Raw genomic sequence first — 23,102 nt, 5'->3', positions numbered from 1 at the left:
GGGAAGGCGGGGAAAGCCGTGGTCAGCAGAAGTCACCTGACTCACAGAAGTAATATGGGGGGAGCAAAAGTGGTAGATGTGGATCTGGTGGGGGGGGGGGGGGATGCTAGGGTTGCTGCTGCACTGTCCGAGGGGGAACTGAAAATGGAAGAGGTGGTCGGGGCGGGGGTTCCCCGCCTGGGGGACTGGAGGGTGCTGGAGGCGCGAGCACGGGACTGGCCTAAGATCGGAGATGGCTAGTCGGCAGGGGTTGGTGGGGGTGTGTGGGGGCGGGGGGGAACCCCCCAATCCGGCTGATCACGTGGAATGTGAGAGGCCTGAATGGGCCGGTTAAGAGGGCCAGAGTGTTCGCGCACCTAAAGGGACTGAAGCCAGACGTGGCCATGCTTCAGGAGACACATCTGAAGGTGGCAGATCAGGTCAGGTTAAGGAAGGGATGGGTGGGACAGGTGTTCCATTCGGGGCTGGATGCGAAGAATAGAGGGGTGGCGATACTGGTGGGAAAGCGGGTGTCGTTTGAGGCCAAGAACATAGTAGCGGACAAGGGAGGCCAATACGTGATGGTGAGCGGTAGGTTGCAGGAGACGGAGGTGGTACTGGTGAATGTATATGCCCCAAACTGGGACGATGCTGGATTCATGAAACGGATGTTGGGGCGTATTCCGGACCTGGAGGTAGGGAGTTTGATAATGGGTGGGGATTTTAACACGGTGCTGGACCCAGCATTAGATCGTTCCAGATCTAGAACGGGGAGGAGGCCGGCTGCGGCCAAGGTGCTTAGGGGGTTTATGGATCAGATGGGGGGAATAGATCCGTGGAGATTTGCCAGGCCTTTGGCCAGAGAATTTTCTTTTTTCTCCCATGTACATAAGGCCTACTCCCGGATAGATGGGGTGGAGGAGCTGGTTAATGGACTGGGGTGCATGCAGGCAGGGACGGCCCGGGGGCCAGATGGGTTCCCGCTGGAGTTCTACGGGAAGTATGTAGACCTGTTAGCCCCGTTGCTGGTAAGGACCTTCAATGAATCAAGGGAGGGGGGGACCCTGCCCCCGACAATGTCGGAGGCGATGATCTCTTTGATCTTGAAGCAGGATAAGGACCCACTGCAATGTGGGTCATACAGACCGATCTCGCTTCTTAATGTAGATGCTAAGTTGCTGGCAAAAATGTTGGCCATGAGGATCGAGGACTGTGTCCCGGGGGTGATTCACGAGGAGCAGACGGGATTCGTAAAGGGTAGGCAGTTAAATACTAATGTGCGGATGCTCCTAAATGTGATAATGATGCCATCGGTGGAGGGAGAAGCGGAGATCGTGACAGCCATGGACGTGGAGAAGGCCTTCGATCGGGTAGAGTGGGAGTATCTCTGGGAAGTGTTGAGGTGGTTCGGGGGAGGGTTTATCAGTTGGGTTAAGCTGCTGTATAAAGCCCCGGTGGCGAGTGTGGTCACGAACCGGCGGAGGCCGGAGTATTTCCGGCTGTATCGAGGGACGAGGCAGGGGTGCCCCCTGTCCCCTCTGCTGTTCGCATTAGCAATTGAACCTTTGGCCATGGCGTTAAGGGAGTCGGGGAAATGGAAGGGGGTGGTTCGAGGGGGAGAGGAACATCGAGTGTCGCTGAACGCAGACGACCTGTTGCTGTATGTGACGGATCCAGTGGAGGGGATGGTTGAGGTAATGCAGATCCTACGGGAGTTTGGAGACTTTTTGGCTATAAGCTCAATGTGGGAAAGAGTGAGCTCTTTGTGATCCATCCGGGGGACCAGGGAAGAGGGATTGATGACCTACCGTTGAGGAGGGCGGAGAGGAGCTTTTGATACTTGGGGATTCAGGTAGCTAGGAGCTGGGGGGCACTGCATAAACTTAATTTGATGCGGTTGGTGGAACAGATGGAGGAGGATTTTAAAAGGTGGGACATGTTGCCACTCTCGCTGGCGGGTAGGGTACAGTCGGTTAAAATGGTGGTCCTCCCGAGATTTATTTTTGTATTCCAATGCCTCCCAATTGTGATCACTAAGGCCTTTTTTAAGAGGGTAAGCAGGAGCATTACGGGATTTGTGTGGGCGAGCAAGACCCCGCGGGTAAAGAGGGGGTTCTTGGAGCGTAGCAGAGATAGAGGAGGGTTGGCATTGCCGAACCTGGGTGGTTATTATTGGGCAGCCAACGTGACAATGATCCGTAAGTGGGTGATGGAGGGAGAGGGGGCGGCGTGGAAGAGGTTGGAGATGGCGTCCTGCAAAGGAACGAGCCTGGGGGCGCTGGTGACGGCACCGCTGTCGCTCTCGCCGACAAGGTATACCACGAGCCCGGTGGTGGCGGCAACGCTAAAGATCTGGGGGCAGTGGAGACGGCACAGGGGTGCGACGGGAGCCTCGGTGTGGTCCCCGATCAGAGACAACCATCGGTTTGTCCCAGGAAGGATGGACGGGGGATTTCAGAGCTGGCATCGGGCTGGGATTAGAAGAATGGGGGACCTGTTCATTGACGGGACGTTTGCGAGCTTAGCGGCGCTGGAGGAGAAGTTTGGGCTACCCCCGGGAAAGGCTTTCAGGTACATGCAAGTGAGGGCGATTGTGAGGTGGCAGGTGAGGGAATTTCCACTACTCCCGGCACAGGGGATTCAAGATAGGGTGATCTCGGGCGTATGGGTCGGGGAGGGCAAGGTGTCGGCGATATACCAGGAGATGAAAGAAGAGGGGGGAGGCTTTGGTAGAAGAGCTGAAGGGTAAATGGGAGGAGGAGTTGGGGGAGGAGATTGAGGAGGGGCTATGGGCTGATGCCCTAAGTAGGGTTAATTCCTCTTCCTCATGTGCCAGGCTTAGCCTGATACAATTTAAGGTGGTTCATAGAGCGCATATGACGGGGGTGAGGCTGAGTAGGTTCTTTGGGGTGGAGGACAGATGTGGGAGGTGCTCAGGAAGTCCGGCGAACCATGTCCATATGTTTTGGTCATGTCCGGCACTGGAGGGGTTCTGGAGGCGAGTTGCGGGAACAGTATCTAAGGTGGTGAAAGTCCGGGGCTAGCACTATTTGGAGTAGTGGATGAGCCGGGAGTGCAGGAGGTGAAAGAGGCCGGCATTCTGGTCTTTGCGTCCCTAGTAGCCCGGTGAAGGATCTTGCTAATGTGGAAGGAGGCTAAAGTGTATCAAGAAATTCGAGAAATAAAGGCGTGCAGGCTCCATCAGAAAATAGGACCCCGTAAATCTCAATCGGTTCCTTTTTCTCATCAACTGGGCACCTCAGGGTTCCGTATCAAAAAGTGTCATAAAGGGGTTACCATAACAGGAGTCCGACTCGAGTCATCACCATCTCCCGGTTGCCAAACTCGTGTCTGTCGTTTTCGTGCCATGGCCGCGTGGGCCGTCATGGGATCCAAGTCATCGTTCTGTACCAATCGACAAGAGTTATCACAGTGTCAATGGGGAATTCTTTGGTCAGAAGGGGCAATAGCTGCAAAGGGCAAATTTCCATCGTCGGGTGGTGGAGGTGGCTCTGGCTGTGGCAATGAAAGGGGGCATGAGGGGCCAAACATATCTTGGTCGGGGTTCCTGGGGCTGGAGCGACTGGGGCCTGAGCGGTTGTGTCATTGGTCGTTGATTTCAAGTAAGCCTGGAGCGCTGTCGCTAGTGTCCGAATCAAGTTTAAAGTGGAAAGTCATTCCTGGGGGTGGAGATAAGGTCGGGTCTGTGGACATGCTGTCCTGGCTGGGGGAGGAGCGGGCTAGGTTGTCAGTGGGTGGGGTGTAATCGTCTGCTATTACCAGGGAGACGTGGTGTGAGTGGCTACACTGGGTTCCATAAACCTTAAGTTGGTTGATATGAAACCATCCTGACTTTCCATTAGGATACGTTATTTTATATACCATGGGGCTTACTTTATCTGAAATCGAGTAGGGTCCTGCAAATTTAGGGGAGAGGCATGAACTGGGGTTATATAGGGAAATCATCACCTGCTGACCGACTGTATACTCTATGGGGTATACTGTTTTATCAAAGCAGGCCTTACTCTGCTTTTTTCCAGCGCCTAGTCGGACAGCTGTAGCGAGCTGGACTGCCTTAACATTTTCCATTACCCGTTGGACTGCTTTTTCGTGGGTGAGGGCGGTGACTGTGGGGCTGGCCAAATCAAGTCCTAATAAATATTCAGTTCCTTTCATGGGTCATCCGGTCATAAGGGTGTGGGGGGTGAAACCTGTGGAACTTGATACCGTGTTCCTAATAAGCATAAGTGCAAATGGGAGAACTGTATCCCATGTAGTGTGTTGTTGCACCATTTTCCTGATCGTCGTTTTTAGGGTTCTGTTCATATGTTCCACAATGCCACTGGATTGTGGGTGATAGGCAATATGGAATTTTTGTTTTATTCCAAAAATCGTCAAAACGTTCTGCATCACTCTCCCTGTAAAATGCGAACCTTGGTCCGATTCAATGCTGCGGGGGAGTCCCCAGCGTGTAAATATTTGCAGTGTTAAAATCTTGGCTGTTGCCTTAGCCATGTTTGTCCTGGAGGGAAATGCTTCCACCCATTTTGTGAAGGTGCCGATCACCACCAACACATATATTTAAAACCATTTCTGCAGGGGAGGAGGGAACCAATATAATCTAGCTGTAATTTCGTCCATGGGCCATTAACAGGGTGGGTGTGTCTTAACTGACCTTTCCTGGAGTATCTGTCTGGATTATTTTGAGCGCAAATTAAACAATTTTCAACATAATGTAACGTCTGCTTTTAAATCGGGCCACCAGCACAAAGGTCTTAAGTGGGCAATGGTGGTTTCTATCCCCTGATGTCCGTGTCCGTAATGAAATTGACAAATAATCTGGTTCCTGTCCTGGGTGGGGACCACATAAATTCCATTCTTTAATGCAATTCCGTCCTGTACCATCAATGTGTCCTTGAATTTGTCGTAGGAGGCTGGGAAGTTACCGTTTTAAAATTTGCTGAAGAGTGTCGTCTGCCTTTTGGGCCTGTGCTAAATCTTGGATATTCGTCTGTGAGACCTAGACTGCGTGTACTGGGGCACTCTCGGGGGGTGTTGCCAAAAGTGACTGTGTCGTGACCCTGCCTTTGCTAGGGCGACTGCTTTTACATTAACGGGTGGGGAGGAACGATGATGGCTTCTGACTTTTATTATGCCATATTTGCGGTCTTTAGCTGTTCAAGAATGTGCTTCAGTAATGGCGCTGAGGGTAGGGGTTTACCGTCGGCGGATATGAATCCTCTAGATTCCCACAGGGGCAGGAATTCCATTAAACTGTTACAGACATATAAACTGTCCGAATATATGTATCTGAGGGGGTCGGGAAAGAACCTGGGTGCTGCACTGTGTATGCGATGGCTGCTAACTTGGCTGCCTGCGATCCTAAATGTCCTGGTAATTTGTGATATCGCCTCTAATGCGCGTCTTCCACATATATACCACATCCTGTAATCCTTTTTCCATTATCAATGGTGGAGGAGCCATCTACATAAATTTTTTAAGATTTATCCGTGGGCTGGGTTTTCTGCAGTATGATGCCTGCTTTTGTGGATAGCGATTTAGGAATAAAGGGTCCTGTGTTGTGCCTGGCTGCAATGATTTCACACTCATGTGGGGTTCCTTCATACTGCAAATTATCTGCTAAAAATGTCTTTGTCCTTTTTATTGTGATGTCCCTTCCTTGTAAGAGTAGGGTCCGGCGCGCTGCTCTAATCTGGCTAACTGAACCGTCCTTTAATCTACCATCTAACAGTAGTTGCGTTGGGGTGTGCTCGGTTAAAATCGTTACGGGGTTGAGGCCTGTGATGTATGCGAAGTACCGAACAGCCCAAAAAAATGAGAGCAAGTGCCTTTCGCAGGCTGAAAATCCTTGCTCCACTGGGTCCAAAACTCGTGAGGCATAGGCTATGGGTCCTAAACGATCGTGCCTTTCTTGGAGTAGTACGGCCGATAGGGTTCGGTCGGTGGTCGCTACATCTATGGCGTATGGGGAGTGTGGGTCTGGTAGCTGCAAAGCGGGGGTTGTACCTAGGGTGCGTTTTAATGCATCAATGGCATCTGTATGCTGTGGAAGCCATTCCCAAGGGGCGTTCCTTTTTAGGAAATCGGAAAGTGGGGCTGCCTTGGTGGCGAAGCCATCTATATGGTTCCTACAGTAACCAACCAGTCCGAAAAATGACCGTAGTGCGTGACATTATGGGGCACGGGCAATTTAACAATCTAATCAATCCGTTTATGCTCTATTCTCTTTTTCCGTGCGTGATGATTGTGTCTAAATAAAATACCTTTTCTTTTAGGATTTGGGCCTTTTTTCGGGTTGACTTTACATCCACTTAAGTGTAGAAGATCTAATAATTCGGAAAGAAGCGAAATGTGCTCTTCCTTGGTATCAGTTTGTAGGAGCAAGTCATCCACATACTGAATGAGGCATTCGGGTCGGGAAAGTTTGGATAATCCATTTTCCAATTGTCGGTGGAAAATGGAGGGGGAGTTGTGGAAACCTTGCGGAAGGCATGTCCACAAAAAATGCTTCCTTGGAAAGTGAAGGCGAATTTATATCGGCAATTCTTTTCTAATGGAATTGACCAGAAGACATTGCTAATGTCCAGTACCCTAAAATATCTTGACTGTAGTCCCTGCTTGAGCATTGTCTCGGGACTTGTGGCAACAGTGGGGGCTGCTAATGAAGTACCTTTATTGAGTTCGCTGTAATCAATGGTCAGTCTCCATGAACCGTCTGGTTTCCTTACGGGCCAAATTGGGGCATTGATTGTTGAGGCTACGGGCCGAATTACACCTTGGTCTAGCAAACGGTAGCATAGTGATTAGCACAATTGCTTCACAGCTCCAGGGTCCCAGGTTCGATTCCCGGCTTGGGTCACTGTCTGTGTGGAGACTGCACGTTCTCCCCGTGTGCGCGTGGGTTTCCTCCGGGTGCTCCGGTTTCCTCCCACAGTCCAAAGATGTGCAGGTTAGGTGGATTGGCCATGCTAAATTGCCCTTAGTGTCCAAAATTGCCCTTAGTGTTGGGTGGGGTTACTGGGTTATGGGGATAGGGTGGAGGTGTGTGGTTGGGTAGGGTGCTCTTTCCAAGAGCCGGTGCAGACTAGATGGGCCGAATGGCCTCTTTCTGCACTGCCTGATTCTCTGTTAGCAAATATACATTTCGGAGTTTGCCTGAATCCTGTATTGGCCATATTTCCCTTGAGTCTTTGCAAGTATCCATGTTTCCTTTGTAAGTGGCCATCCCAGATGGCTACACTATTACACTCATTAACGGACTAAAGCTTCTTGTGACTAGTTCAGTTCCCTCAGACCTACCACTTTCAACTTCTGAATTCTCGGTGTCATGTGTCAAAAACTTTGCTGTCCGCTTTGAGCAATACATTGCACAATGATGTTTTGAGTCATGTCTGAAGTACCTGTTAACTGTTCCCTGGGCATTCCTGGAGTTAATTTGTTTATTTTTTTGGGGGGGGGAGGGTAGGTTAAATTTAGAGTACCCAATTCATTTTTTCCAATTAAGGGGCAATTTACCGTGGTCAATCCACCTACCCTGCACATCTTTGGGTTTTGGGGGTGAAACCCACGCAAGCACAGGCAGAATGTGCAAACTCCACACAGACAGTGACCCAGGACTGAATTCGAACCTGGGGCCTCAGGCCCGTGATTTAATTTGTCTACCATCTGCCAGATCTGCTAAAAATGCTTTCTATCCTCATCCTGCTGTTTGTAATTCCTCTGGCACTTTCACCTGCTGAACTATCTAGAAATGCAGCAATCATCGAGTCTGCCATCCTTTGTAACACCATAAAGGCTCCTGGAAATGACTGCTTCCCCAGGATTTTTCTTTAATACAGCAATCTGAGTTGATTGATCCAAAAAGGGTGATTTGATCCAAAAGGGTGTCTATTTCTGAGAACCGATTGCCAGTTAAGGCCAGGAGCTTATCCATGAGTGATATATTGGCACAAGGTGGGTTGGTGCAGACTCGATGGGCTGAATGGCCTCCTTCTGTACCGAAGGAACTCTATGGTTCTGTGGTAACCCAGTAATTTAAATGCAAGCACTGATTAAGGAATCTCCAATCTTTTACATGGTCTGTTAAAGTCCCCGGTATATTCTTCCATAGAAAGACCATTTTTGAAAATCTATCAAAGTGAGGGCAGCATGGTGGCGCAGCGATTAGCCCTGCAGTCTCAAGGCGCTGAGGTCCCAGGTTCGAACCCGGCTCTGGGTCACTCCTTGTGGAGTTTGCACATTCTCCCCGTGTTTGCATGAGTTTCGCCCCTACAACACAAAGATAGGCAAGGTAGGTGGATTGGACGTGCTAAATTGCCCCTTAATTGGAAAAAATTAATTGGGTACTCTAAATTTATTTTTAAAAAGGGGCGGAAAGAAAGACAATCTATCAAAGTCCCATCTAATAGACTATCTTTCTTGTAAATTCTATGAAGTTTAATAAAAGATCTAAAGCTTTATCAGTATCCATCTGATGGGCATCCAGTTCACAAAATGCTTTGCATCTGAATTTATTTTTGTTAGGAAGCAATAATGCCAAGCCATATCTAGTTTTTCTCTTGAGTAAGGATTTAACTCATGTCCAGATATCCATTTTTCCATTGGTCCTCAGTTTCTGATTCAAGAGAACATCAGTGGGTAATCATACCCAGATAATTTACACTTCTTTCAGCGGAGCCATTCTTCACAAAAAGTAACTCGGATTACAATCTTCTGTCTGGTTTTTTAAAAAATCAAATCTTAGTTTCCAGTCTTCATCTTTAGGCAATCGTTCTCCATGTACCAGTGGCGCTACTGTTCAACAGAGCTGCTGGCCATTGATTGGCTGGCATTTCTCAGTTAGCAGAACTTCTGCCGCAGGCAGATTCCTGTAAAGGGCACTGTCACCAAAATGAAAGAAAAAGGCTTACAATTCAATAGCTAGTGTGTACAAATTTTCAGATTTTGCCCAATAAATGTTTAGTTAATTTCTTCCCCTTATTTTAACCTGGATTTGATTATTTTTTGAACGAGCAAGTTTGTAGAAATTATAAAGTAAAATCGAAAGAATCCTAATCCCTGTAAAATAGCATTCAGTTTTGGAGAAAGAATTTAAGCAGAATTTCTATTTTCGGGATGAATATTCCAATGGATTTAAAGTAAGCCCACAGTTTCTGTATTGAATTCGAGAAGCTGCAGGACACACACTTCATTTTTTCCACCAGGCTAGTGCTGGATCTTCAAATTCATTGCAATCCAATTATCCTGTTTTTCTCACATCCTTTTTCTATTCTCCCTTTTCAAATATACATCCAATTCTATTTTAAAAGATGTTTGAGTTTCTACTTCAATAGTCATTTCTTATGCATTTCATGTTTGAATAAATCTGTGAAAATAGTGTTAAATATTTCTACTAATTTTTGCCCTCGTGACTCTTCAGATAAAGTCTATATGCTTTTGTTACCAATTTATCAATCAGTGGAAGCAATCTATCATTATTTACTCTCTCTAAACATTAGACAATCTTAAGAACATCTGCTGAACCCCAAACATTAACCTGTTCAGCTAAATGAGTCTGAATTTCCAAGAAGCCTTTCTCTGTAACTACAGGATAGGATTATTCATCCTGTCACCCAAAATGGAGGTTTCACTTATTTTATTTTCTCCAAAAATGAAAATGTATAATGTGTCTTCCAATTTTGCTTTTTTAATTTCCTGCTAACTTGCTTTTTATTAGTTCCTTAAATAATTCTGATTTATGCACACTGTACCCTTCCCTATACTGTGATGTCCAGAAAATTATACAAAACTCCCACTGTGGACTCCTAATCAGTGTCTTAGACAAATTCAGCAGCATTACTTTTGTAATCACTGCTCCTTGCATAAAACCAGGACTCTTAAGCGTAGAAAAGCAATAGTGGTAAGGGATTCAATAGTCAGGGGCACAGATAGGCGCTTCTGTGGCCGCGAAAAGGACTCCCGGATGGTAGTTTGCCGTCCTGGATGTCTCTGAGCAGGTACAAAGCATACAAAGTGTGGAGACTGGAGATGCATAGTACCAGGCCGGCTAAGAGGAAGGGTAGGCTGGGAGAGGTCGAACTCAGTGCGCCTGGAGGTCTGGAGTGTATCTGCTTCAATGCACGGAGTATAACAGGTAAGATAGATGAACTTCAAGCCTTGATTCACGAGTGGAATTTGGTTCTGGTTGCTGAAACGGAGACTTGGTTAAAAAATAGACAGGACTGGAAGCTAAATATTCCAAGATATAGGTGTTTTAGGCGAGACAGGGAGGAAGGTAAAAGAGATGGGGGAGTTGCAATACTGGTTCGAGAACATATTACAGCTGTGCAGAGGGAGGACACCATGGAAGAATCAAGTAACGAGGCACTGGGTAGAACTCAGAAACAGGAAGGGGGCAGTCACTATGATGGGGGTGTACTACAGGCCTCCCAACAGTCCACGGGAAGTTAAAGAACAGATATGTAAGCAGATTGTATGTAGAAATAATAGGGTTGTTGTAGTGGGAGACTTTAATTTTCCTCATATTGATTGGAAATCCTTTGGAGCTAGGGATCTGGATGGTGAGGAATTTGTTAAGTGTGTCCAAGAAGGTTTTTTGGAACAATATGTGGATAGTCCGACTAGAGATGGGGCTATATTGGACCTAGTACTAAGGAACGAGCCCGGCCAGGTCATCAAAGTTGCAGTGGGAGAATGTGGCAAACAGTGACCACAATTCCGTAAGCTTTCGGATGCTCATGGAAAAGGATGAGTGTTGTCCTCGGGTTAAGGTGCTAAATTCGGGAAGGCTGACTACAACTAGATTAGCAGGATTTGGAGGCTATGTTTGGGAGAGGCTGTTTGAGGGTAAATCCACAATTTGGCATGTGGGAGTCTTTTAAGGAGCAGTTGATGGGAGTGCAGGACAGGCATGTGCCGGTAAAAAGGAAGGACAGGAAAGGCAGGATTTGGGAACCATGGATGACCAGAGAAATTCAGAACCATGTCAAAAAGAAAAAAGATGCATACGTGAGTTACAGGCAGCTAAAAACAGATGAAGTACTTGGGAAAGTGAAGGAAAATAGAAAAGAGCTCAAGTAGGGAGTTAGGAGGGCAAAAAGGGGGTCACAAAATGTCCTTGGCAGACGGGATTAAGAAGAATCCCAAGGCATTTTATACGTATATTAGGAACAACAGGGTAGCTAGAGAAAGTTGGTCCACTCAAGGACAAAGGGGGGAAATTATGTGTAGAACCAGAGGAAGTAGGTGAGGTCCTTAATCAGTATTTTGCATCGATATTCACAAAGGAGAGAGACACATTGATTGGTGCTGTCTCAGAGGGATGTGTAAACACTTTAGAACAGGTTGTTATTATGAGGGAAGAAATGTTAGGTGTGTTAAAAAGCATTAAGGTAGACAAATACCCAGGGCCAGATGGCATCTATCCCAGATTACTGAGGGAGACAAGAGATCAAATCGCTGGGCCTCTAACAGAAATCCTTGTGTCCTGGTTGGCCACAGGTGAGATCCCAGAGGATTGGAGGATAACCAATGCTGTACCGTTATTCAAGAAGGGCTGCAAGGGTAATCTGGATAATTATAGGCCAGTGAGCCTGACGTCAGTGATAGTGAAATTGTTGGAAAAGATTCTCCGAGATAGGATCTATGCACATTTGGAAATGAATGGCCTTATTAGCGACAGACAGCATGGTTTTGTACCAGGGAGGTCATGTCTCACTAATTTAATTGAATTTTTTGAGGAGCGAAGGGCTGTGGATGTTGTCTACATGGACTTTAGTAAAGCATTTTATAAGGTCCCTCATGGCAGGCTGGTGCAAAAGATTAAATCACATGGGGTCGATGGTGAACTAGCTGGATGGATTCAAAACTGGCTTGACCATAGAAGACAGAGGGCAGCAGTGGAAGGGGTTTATCCGAATGGAGGTCTATAACTAGTGGTATTCCGCAAGGATCAGTACTGGGACCTCTGCTCTTTCTAATATATATAAGTGACTTGCAAGAAAACATAGCGGGTCTGATTAGCAGGTTTGCGGATGATACTAAGATTGCAGGAGTTGCGGATAGTGATGAAGATTGTCAGCGAATATAACAGGATCTAGATAAGCTGCAAAACTGGGCAGAGAAATGGCATATGGAATTTAACCCGGACAAAAGCGAGGTGATGCATTTTGGTAGATCCAATTCAGGTGGGAGTATAACCATCAGGGGTATAGGGATACAGAATTCTGGGCTTGCAGGTCCGCAGATCCTTAAGTGGCAGCACAGATAGAAATGGTGGTAAGAAAGCATATGGCATGCTTGCCTTCATAGGATGGGATATTGACTATAAAAGCTCAAATTATGCTACAGTTATATAGAACGTTGGTTAGGCCACATTTGGAATACTGTGTCCAATTCTGGTCACTGCACTACCAGAAGGATGTGGAGGCTTTGGGAGAGTGTAGAAACGGTTTACCAGGATGTTACCTGGTATGGAGGGTATTAGCTATGAGGGGAGATTGAATAAACTGGGATTGTTCTCCCTGGAGGGACGGAGGCTGAGGGGCGACCTGATCGAAGTTTATAAAATTATTAGGGGTATAGATAGGATGAACAGTTGGAGGCTTTTTACCAGGGTGGAAATGACAATTACAAGAGGGCACACTTTCAAGGTGAGGGGGGAAAGGTTCAGTGGAGATGTGCGGGGAAAGTTTTTTAACACGAGGTGGTGGTGGCCTGGAATGCACTGCTAAGTGAGGTGGTTGAGGTTGATTTGATTTGATTTATTGTCACATGTACCAAAGTACAGTGAGAAGTATTTTTCTGCAGCCGAGGGAAAGTACACAGTACGTACATAGTAGACAAAATGAATAATCAACAGTACATTGACAAATGGTATATTGACAAACAGTGATTGGTTACAGTGAGAAACAAGGGGCCAAACAAAGCAAATACATGAGCAAGAGCAGCACAGAGCGTTGTGAATAGTGTTCTTACAGGGAACAGATCAGTCTGAGGAGGAGTTGTTGAGGAGTCTCGTAGCTGTGGGGAAGAAGCTGTTCCTGTGTCTGGATGTGCGGGTCTTCAGACTTCTATACCTTCTGCCCGATGGAAGGGTCTGGAAGAAGGCAATGCCTGGGTGGGAGGGGTCTCTGACAATACTGTCTGCCTTCCTGAGGCAGCGGGAGGTGTAAACAGAATCAAAGTGGGGGTGGCAAGCTTGTGTGAGGCATTGGGCTGAGTTCACCACACTCTGCAGTTTCTTGCGATCTTGGGCCGTGCAGTTGCCATACCAGGCTGTGATGCAGTCGGATAGGATGCTCTCTATGACACATCGGTAGAAGTTTGCGAGAGTCGATGCAGACATGCCGAATTTCTTTAGCTTCCGTAGGAAGTAGAGACGTTGTTGGCTTTCTTGACTGTTGCATCAACGTGAGTTGACCAGGACAGATTGTTGGTGACAGATATTTGCGAATACACTCGCCAGCTGGTCTGCGCAGGTTCTGAGTGCTCGCCTAGGGACTCCGTCGGGGCCCGTCACTTTCCGCGGATTCACTTTTAAGAAGGCAGCTCTTACCTCTGAGGCTGTGATAGTGGGTATGGGTGTGTCCAGGGCTGTTGGGGCGGGTGATATGTTAGCAGAGAAGTTAGCGACCTTGAAGACTTATCTGGATAGGCACATGAACAGACGGGGTATAGAAGGATACAGGCGGTTGGTCTAGATAGGACACATGATCGGCGCAGGCTTGGAGGGGTGAAGGTCCTGTTCCTGTGCTGTATTCATTGTTCATTGAAAGGAGAGGTCACCCTGTTGGGAGTCTTCTATAGGCCTCCAAATAGTTCTAGGGATGTAGAAGAAAGGATGGCGAGGATGAGCCTGGATAAGAGCGAAAGTAACAGGGTAGTTATTATGGGAGACTAACTTTCCAAATATTGACTGGAAAAGATATAGTTCGAGTACATTAGATGGGTCGTTTTTTGTACAGTGTGTGCAGGAGGGTTTCCTGACACAATATGTTGACAGGCCAACAAGAGGCGAGGCCACGTAGGATTTGGTTTTGGGTAATGAACCAGGCCAGGTGTTGAATTTGGAGGTAGGAGAGCACTTTGGGGACAGTGACCACAATTTGGTGACGTTTACGTTAATGATGGAAAGGGATAAGTATACACCGCAGGGCAAGAGTTATAGCTGGGGGAAGGGCAATTATGATGCCATTAGACGTGACTTGGGGGGGATAAGGTGGAGAAGTAGGCTGCAAGTGTTGGGCACACTGGATAAGTGGAGCTTGTTCAAGGATCAGCTACTGCGTGTTCTTGATAAGTATGTACCGGTCAGGCAGAGAGGAAGGCGCCGAGCGAGGGAACCGTGGTTTACCAAAGAAGTGGAATCTCTTGTTAAGAGGAAGAAGGAGGCCTATGTGAAGATGAGGTGTGAAGTTTCAGTTGGGGCGATGGATAGTTACAAGGTAGCGAGGAAGGATCTAAAGAGAGAGCTAAGACGAGCAAGGAGGGGACATGAGAAGTATTTGGCAGGTAGGATCAAGGAAAACCCAAAAGCTTTCTATAGGTATGTCAGGAATAAGCGAATGGCTAGGGAAAGAGTAGGACCAGTCAAGGACAGGGATGGGAAGTTGTGTGTGGAGCCTGAAGAGATAGGCGAGATACTAAATGAATATTTTTCATCAGTATTCACTCAGGAAAAAGATAATGTTGTGGAGGAGAATGCTGAGACCCAGGCTAATAGAATAGATGGCATTGAGGTACGTAGGGAAGAGGTGTTGGCAATCCTGGACAGGCTGAAAATAGATAAGTCCCCGGGTCCTGATGGGATTTATCCTAGGATTCTCTGGGAGGCCAGGGAAGAGATTGCTCGACCTTTGGCTTTGATTTTTATGTCATCATTGGCTACAGGAATAGTGCCAGAGGACTGGAGGATAGCAAATGTGGTCCCTTTGTTCAAAAAGGGGAGCAGAGACAACCCCGGCAACTATAGACCGGTGAGCCTCACGTCTGTAGTGGGTAAAGTCTTGGAGGGGATTATAAGAGACAAGATTTATAATCATCTAGATAGGAATAATATGATCAGGGATAGTCAGCATGGCTTTGTGAAGGGTAGGTCATGCCTCACAAACCTTATCGAGTTCTTTGAGAAAGTGACTGAACAGGTAGACGAGGGTAGAGCAGTTGATGTGGTGTATATGGATTTCAGCAAAGCGTTTGATAAGGTTCCCCACGGTAGGCTATTGCAGAAAATACAGAGGCTGGGGATTGAGGGTGATTTAGAGATGTGGATCAGAAATTGGCTAGCTGAAAGAAGACAGAGGGTGGTGGTTGATGGGAAATGTTCAGAATGGAGTTCAGTTACAAGTGGAGTACCACAAGGATCTGTTCTGGGGCCGTTGCTGTTTGTCATTTTTATCAATGACCTAAAGGAAGGTGCAGAAGGGTGGGTGAGTAAATTTGCAGACGATACTAAAGTCGGTGGTGTTGTCGATAGTGTGGAAGGATGTAGCAGGTTACAGAGGGATATAGATAAGCTGCAGAGCTGGGCTGAGAGGTGGCAAATGGAGTTTAATGTAGAGAAGTGTGAGGTGATTCACTTTGGAAGGAATAACAGGAATGCGGAATATTTGGCTAATGGTAAAGTTCTTGAAAGTGTGGATGAGCAGAGGGATCTAGGTGTCCATGTACATAGATCCCTGAAAGTTGCCACCCAGGGTGATAGGGTTGTGAAGAAGGCCTATGGAGTGTTGGCCTTTATTGGTAGAGGGATTGAGTTCCGGAGTCGGGAGGTCATGTTGCAGCTGTACAGAACTCTGGTTCGGCCGCATTTGGAGTATTGCGTACAGTTCTGGTCACCGCATTATAGGAAGGACGTGGAGGCTTTGGAGCGGGTGCAGAGGAGATTTACCAGCATGTTGCCTGGTATGGAGGGAAAATCTTATGAGGAAAGGCTGATGGACTTGAGGTTCTTTTCGTTGGAGAGAAGAAGGTTAAGAGGAGACTTCATAGAGGCATACAAAATGATCAGGGGGTTAGATAGGGTGGACAGTGAGAGCCTTCTCCCGCGGATGGAAATGGCTGGCACGAGGGGACATAGCTTTAAACTGAGGGGTAATAGATATAGGACAGAGGTCAGAGGTAGGTTCTTTACGCAAAGAGTAGTGAGGCCGTGGAATGCCCTACCTGCTACAGTAGTGAACTCGCCAACATTGAGGGCATTTAAAAGTTTATTGGATAAACATATGGATGATAATGGCATAGTGTAGGTTAGATGGCTTTTGTTTCGGTGCAACATCGTGGGCCGAAGGGCCTGTACTGCGCTGTATCGTTCTATGTTCTATACCTGCACGTCCAACTTTGAAATTCTAGGTTTCTGCACCTTTCCCTGTCTTTTTCCTCCACTTACTAGGAATCCTACCAGTTATGGTGTGCTTCCATTCATTAAAACGTGCGCCCTTCCATTTCTTTGCATTGATTGTTTCTTTAGTGCTGTGTTATTGGTGCGATTAATTTGCCTTTGAGTTAACAACACTATTTAATTCATTTTTTGTTTGAATAGTTATGGGAATGTTGAAATCACTGCATCAACTTCAAGTTGAAAATCGGCAACTGGAGGAGCAAATTAAGAATTTGACAGCTAAGAAGGAGCGCCTCCAGCTACTAAATGCTCAGCTTTCAGTACCCTTTCCTGTCATGAGTTCTAATACCAGTCCAACAACTCAAATACATCCGTTCACAGTGCAAACTGGTAAGTGACATTCTGTTTCATATGCTTGTGCATGTGATGCTAAAATTAATCTGACAGGTGATATTGTTTGCAATTAAAAATATTATGTTGTGTTAAAAATTAATTGTATTCTCTTCTAGTCCACAGTGCAGCTTCCTTGCACAGCAGTAAAGGTCCCCATCTGAGCAACAGTTTTCGGCCTGAAAGCACACTTGCAATTCCAATCCAGGTGTTCCTTATTTATTTTACTTTGTATTTGAGATAATTGTTTATGTCATTTTCATTATACTGGCCAGGCTAACTCCAAAGTCTCAATCTTTGACTCGGCAATTTATCATAATTTTATTGTCTTTGTTCCCTCACCCTCTCATGCCCAACTTGAGTCCCATTGCCCTTGTCTTCAAACTCTACTGTGGGGAATCCTCTTCCTCCCCAAATAAACACTCACAGCTAGGCACACTCTCCTATTCCTTTTACACCAACCCTTACCTGCCATGACTGCTGTCTCAAGTGACTTAATAATAATAATCACTTATTGCCACAAGTAGGCTTCAATGAAGTTACTGTGAAAAACCCCTAGTCGCCACATTCCGGCGCCTGTTCGGTGAGGCCAGTACGGGAATTGAACCCGCGCTGCTGGCCTTGTTTTGCATTACAAGCCAGCTGTGCTAAACCAGCACCTACTTACTCAGTAGCTCTTCTGCCTTAGACCATGAGACATAGGAGCAGAATTAGGCCATTCGGCCCAGCAAATCTGCTCCGCCATTCAATCATGGCTGATATATTTCTCATCCCCATTCTCCTGCCTTCTCCCTATAACCCCTGAACCCCTTGTTAATCAAGAACCAATCTATCTCTGTCTTCAGACACTCAGTGATTTGGCCTCCACAGCCTTCTGTGGCAAAGAGTTCCACAGATTCACCATCCTCTGGCGGAAGAAATTCCTCCTCATCTCAGTTTTAAAGAATTGACCCTTTAGTCTGAGATTGTGTCCTCTGGTTATAGTTTTTTTTTACTAGTGGAAACATCCTCTCCACATCCACTCTATCTAGGCCTCGCAGTGTCCTGTAAGTTTTAATAAGATCCCCCGCCTCATCCTTCTAAACTCAAACGAGTACAGACCCAGAGTCCTCAACCACTCCTCGTATGGCAAGCTCTTCATTCCAGGGATCATTCTTGTGAACCTCCTCTGGACCCTTTCCAAGGCCAGCACATCCTTCCTTAGATACAGTGCCCCAAACTGCTCACAATACTCCAAATGCGGTCTGACCAGAGCCTTATACAGCCTCAGAAGTACATCTTACTCTTGTATTCTAGCCCCCCTGACATGAATGCTAACATTGAAGTTGTCTTCCTAACTGCCGACTGAACCTGTGCGTTAACCTTGAATCCTGAACTAGGACTCTCAAGTGCCTTTGTGCTTCTGATTTCCGAAGCCTTTTCCGATTTAGAAAATAGTCTATGCCTCCATTCTTTAGTGCATAACCTTACACTTTTCCACATTGTACTGCATCTGCCACTTCTTTGCTCACTCTCCTAGCCTGTTTGAGGCCTTCTGCAGCCCCCCTGCGTCCTCAATACTACCTGTCCCTCTGCATATCTTTACATCATCTACAAACTTAGCAACTGTGCCCTCCGTTCCTTCTTCCAGATTGTTAATGTATATTGTGAAAAGTTGTGGTCTCAACACCGACCCCTGAGACACACCACTAGTCACCGGCTGCCATCCTGAAAAAGACCCTTTTATCCCCACTCTCTGTCTTCTGCCAGTCAACCAATCCTCTAACCATGCCAGGATCTTACCCTTAACACCATGGGCTCTTAACTTATTTAACAGTCTCCTGTATGGCACCTTGCCGAAGGCCTTCTGGAAATCTAAATAAATCACGTCCACTGGCTCTCTTTTGTCTAACTTCTTTGTCACTTCCGCAAAGAATTCTACCAGATTTGTAAGACCTGACTTCCCCTTGATGAAGCCCTGGTGACTCAGTCCTCTTTTATGCTGCACTTCAAAGCCCTCAGCAATCTCAGCTTTAATAATGGACTCTCAAATCTTACAATGACCGAAGTCAGGCTAACCAGCCTATAATTTCCTGGCGGCATATAATTCCTGTCTTCTGCCTCCCTCCCTTCTTAAACAGAGGTTAGCCATTTTCCAGTACTCTGGACCCTCCCAACTCCAGTGGTCTGATACACCGAAGACTGCCACTTTAGGGCTCGGCTCCACTCTCCCATTCGATTTGATTGGATTTAATTTATTGTCACATGTATCGAAGTACAGTGAAAAGCACTTTTCTGCGGCCAAGGGATCGTACACATTACGTATGTAGTAGACAAAAAAGGAGTAATGGACAGCGTACATTGACAAATGGTACATCGACAAACAATGATTGGGTACAGTGTGGAACAAGGTGCCAAACAAAGCAAATACATGAGCAAGAGCATGAATAGTGTTCTCATAGGGAGCAAATCAGTCCGAGGGAGAGTCGTTGGAGTCTAGTAGCTGTGGGGAAAAAGCTGTTCCGATATGCGGGTTTTCAGATTCTGTATCTTCTGCCTGATGGAAGAGTCTGGAAGAAGGCAAAGCCTGGATGGGAGGGGTCTCTGATAATGCTGTCTGCCTTCCTGAGGCAGCGGGAGATGTAGACAGAATCAATGGGAGCGTGGCAAGCCTGTATGATGCGTTGATCTGAGTTCACCAAACTTTGCAGTTTCTTGCGATCCTGAGCCGAGCAGTTGCCATACCAGGATGCTCTCTATGGCACTTCTGTAGAGGTTTGCGAGAGTTGATGCAGACATGCCAAATTTCTTTAGCTTCCTTGGGAATTAGAGACATTGGGCTTTCTTGACTGTTGCATCAACGTGGGTGGACCAGGACAGATTGTTGGTGTTGGTGACCCCCCCCCAAGGAACTTAAAGCTAACGACCATCTCCACCTCGGAGCCATTGATGCAGACAGAGGGTGGGGGTGGGGGAGTGGCGTGCACACATCCTTGCAGGGCCCCGGTGTTGAGGACTATTGTGGAGGAGATGCTGTTGCCTATCCTGACAAATTGCGGTCTGTTGGTGAGGAAGTCAAGGATCCAGCTGCACAGGGAAGGTCAAGTCCAAGATTGCAGAGTTTGGTTATAAGTCTTGTCGGGATAATGGTGTTGAAGGTGGAGCTGTAGTCTATGAACAGCAGTCTCACGCAGGTGTCCTTGTTGTCGAGGTGTTCGAATGTTGATTGTAGAGCCAGAGAGATAGCATCAGCTGTGGACCAGTTGCGGTGATAGGCGAACTGCAATGGATCAACACCGCCTGGGAGGCTGACGTTGATCCATCTCATGAATAGCCACTCAAAGCATTTCATGGTAACAGACATCAGGGCCACTGGTCTGTGTTCGTTGAGGCAGGCTACCTGGTTCTTCTTTGGTACTAGTATTATGGTGGTCTTAACCTTAGGTATTGCTTCGAAGAAACTTGTCCAAATCCCAACAAGCCTGGGACATGCCCAGCACATGTGGGTGTGGCTGTCCGGGCCTCCTAGGCACCATTCACACTTGTTCTCCACCTCCGAGAAGAACCTCCTCATTCGGGGTTTCTGGTTAGGTGTGCTCTGTGCACCACTTTCAGTTGCATGATGCTTAGCCTTGCACAAGTGGAGATGGAGTTGGCTCTGTTCAGTGCTTTGCTCCAGAGTCCCTACCCTATTTCAATCCCTAGTTCTTCCTCCCATTTTTCCCGTGTCTCGTCCAATGCAGAGCGTGCCCCTTCTAGCAATTGTCTGTACAGGTCCCCGAAGTCCCCCCCGCCCCCCCCTAGATTGCCTGCGTCCAGTAGTTCCTCTAACATTGAATGTCTTGTGTGTGTGTGTGTGTACCCCTTGTCATCTCCTTGCGGAGGATGTTCTTTACCTGTAGGTGTTGCAGCTCGTTCCCGTTGGGTAGATGCATTTTTTCTGTCAGTTCCTCTAACGTCACTAGTCTGTCCTCCGTATAGAGGACAGTGTTCCCCCACCCTGTCTCCACCTTTTAAAGGTGGCGTCCATCCTGGATGGCGCGAACCTGTGGTTGCCGCGAACCTGTGGTTGCCGCAAATGGGGGCTATAATGGACATTTCAGTTAGGCCGAAGTCCCATCTCATTTGATTCCAGGTTCGGAGTGTGGCTGCCACCACTGGGCTTGTTGAGTGCTTGGCTGGCGGGGATGCGAGTGCCGCTGTGGTGAGGCTTGGAGTGTCCTCCCTGTGCAGGAGCTCTCCTCCATCCTCACCAATTCCATTTCCGGTTCTTTCACCCATCCTCTCACTCTTTCTGCTGTGGCTGCCCAGTCGTAGTATTGTAGGTTTGGAAGAGCGAGACTCCTCATGTTTCTTTTTCTCTGTAGGACCTTTTTGGAGTTCCTTCGGTTCCCCCCTCCCCCAAAAAAACTAGTGCCATGACAATTTTGGCAACCAAGTTAGAGAAGGCCTTGGGGATGTGGATCAGTATGAATCTAAATAGGAAGAGAAGCCTGAGCTGCACGTTCATCTTTATCATCTGCACCCTCCGTAGGTCTTTTTTTACTTCCCCCTCCAGATTGGTCGGGTTCCATTTGTGGATCCGTGTCCAGTCTCGGGCAATCTGGATCCCCAGAGAGCGGAATTTGCGTTGGGCCCGCTTGAATGTTACTCCCTCCAAGCTTTGCTTCTCCCTCTTTCGGGTTCACAGGGAAGACTTCACTCTTGCTCAGGTTGAGCTTGTAGCCCGAGCAGGCTCCAGACTCTCAAGGGCTCCTTGATTTCCATGCTGCTTTACGGGTCCAAGATGTTGAGGAGCAGATCATCTGCACAGAGTGAGACTATATACTCTCTGTCTCCTCTTCAGATTCCCTTCCAGTTTCCTGCCACTCTGAGGGTGATTGTCAACGGCTCAGTGGCCAGGACGAATAGGAGTGGGGACAACAGGCATCCCTGTGTGTGCCTCGGTGCAGCTGGAAGTATCCAGAGCTGGTGGTGTTGGTCCATACGCTCGAATGGGGGCGTTGTACATGAGTTTCACCCATGAGCTGAACCCTGTTCCCAGCCCAAACCGCTCTAGTACCTCAATGAGCTACTTCCACTCGACTCTTTTTTTTTCAATTTAGAGTACCCAATTCATTTTTTTTTTCAATTAAGGGGCAATTTAGCATGGCCAATCCACTTAGCCTGCACATCTTTGGGTTGTGGGGGCGAAACCCACGCAAACACGGGGAGAATGTGCAAACTCCACACGGACAGTGACCCAGAGACGGGATCAAACCTGGGACCTCGGCGCCATGTGGGTGGTTCTACTCTACTCTTGTCGAAGATCTTTTCTGAGTCCAGGGAGATGATCACCTCCGGTGTTTTCTCCCTGGATGGGGTTATTGTCACGTTCAGCAGGCGCCTGATGATCGCTGTTAGTTGTCTACCTTAACAGAGCCTGTCTGGTCGTCTGCGACCACCTCTGGTACGCAGTTCTCCAGTCACCTGGCCATGGATTTTGCAAGTATTTTCACATCCATATTGAACACCGAAATGGGTCTGCAGGATCCACATTCGGTTGGGTCTTAGTATTTCTTGGGTAACAGTGATAAAGTGGCTTCTGCTAGCTTTGGAGGCAAAGTGCTCCTTGCTAGTTGAGTCTGCAAACATCTCCCACAGGTGCGGAGCAGTGCTGCTGCGGATGTTTTGTAGAAGTCCATCAGGAACCCACCTGGTCCCGGTGCCTTCCCCGTCTGCATGGAACTGAAGGTCTCCATGACTTCTCCCAGTTCTAGCAGTGCTTCAAGCCCCCCTCCTCCTATCTTCCCCCACAACTGCAGGAGAGTGAGAGGAAGAGATTGACTCTCTGGTGTATGGAGCTGAGGGCCAGAAGCAGTCAAAAAAGAGGGAATCAGTTGGTTGGAGCGGGTGTGGCGCCTGCGACGCATGTGGAGATGGCGGAGGGGCAGCGAGCGGCCCTGCCAACTCAATGGTCGACGGACCACCTGGTGAGCTTCTTGAATGAGAAGTTCACCAAGCAACAGAAGGAGCGTCTGACGGACCTGACCCGGGCGGTGGATTCGATCAGGGCGGTGGCCAACTGCATGTAAATGAAGCTGACGGTCCATGGTCAGGGCGATCTAGAAGATGGAGGAGATGATGGCAGCGGAACACGAGGAGCAGTTTTCCTCGATGGCAGCAGAGATGGGGCTGCTGCGCGATCCGCAGAGACGGCTTCAGGAGAATGTTGAAGACTTAAAGAACCAGCCACGCAGGCAGAATATAAGGATCGCGGACTTGCCGGAGGGGGGTGAAGGAGCTGATGCTGGTGCGTAGGTCAAAGCGGGTGCATTTGCACAGCCGTTGGAGGTGGATTGAGCGCACTGGCCGCTAATGAGGAAGCCCCAGGGGAATGAGCCGCCGAGGGCAT

The 23,102-nt window shown here is 47.7% G+C and overlaps 1 protein-coding gene across 24 annotated transcripts in view; it reads left to right on the top strand.

Annotated features, from left to right (window-relative positions):
* Nucleotides 1-23,102, top strand: part of mllt10 (MLLT10 histone lysine methyltransferase DOT1L cofactor) — a 498,389-nt gene that overhangs the window by 448,247 nt on the left and 27,040 nt on the right. For all 24 annotated transcript variants that reach the window (XM_072508516.1, XM_072508507.1, XM_072508512.1 and 21 more), the window contains 2 exons: nucleotides 16,541-16,729; nucleotides 16,849-16,937. In XM_072508516.1, the coding sequence (XP_072364617.1) occupies nucleotides 16,541-16,729; nucleotides 16,849-16,937 (278 nt within the window). The remainder of the gene's footprint in view (nucleotides 1-16,540; nucleotides 16,730-16,848; nucleotides 16,938-23,102) is intronic.

This window comes from Scyliorhinus torazame, chromosome 6, assembly GCF_047496885.1.
Source record: "Scyliorhinus torazame isolate Kashiwa2021f chromosome 6, sScyTor2.1, whole genome shotgun sequence".
Taxonomy (NCBI): Eukaryota; Metazoa; Chordata; class Chondrichthyes; order Carcharhiniformes; family Scyliorhinidae; genus Scyliorhinus; species Scyliorhinus torazame.
The sequence above is the reverse complement of the archived record's forward strand: the minus strand, read 5'-3'. Positions and strand labels throughout refer to the sequence as shown.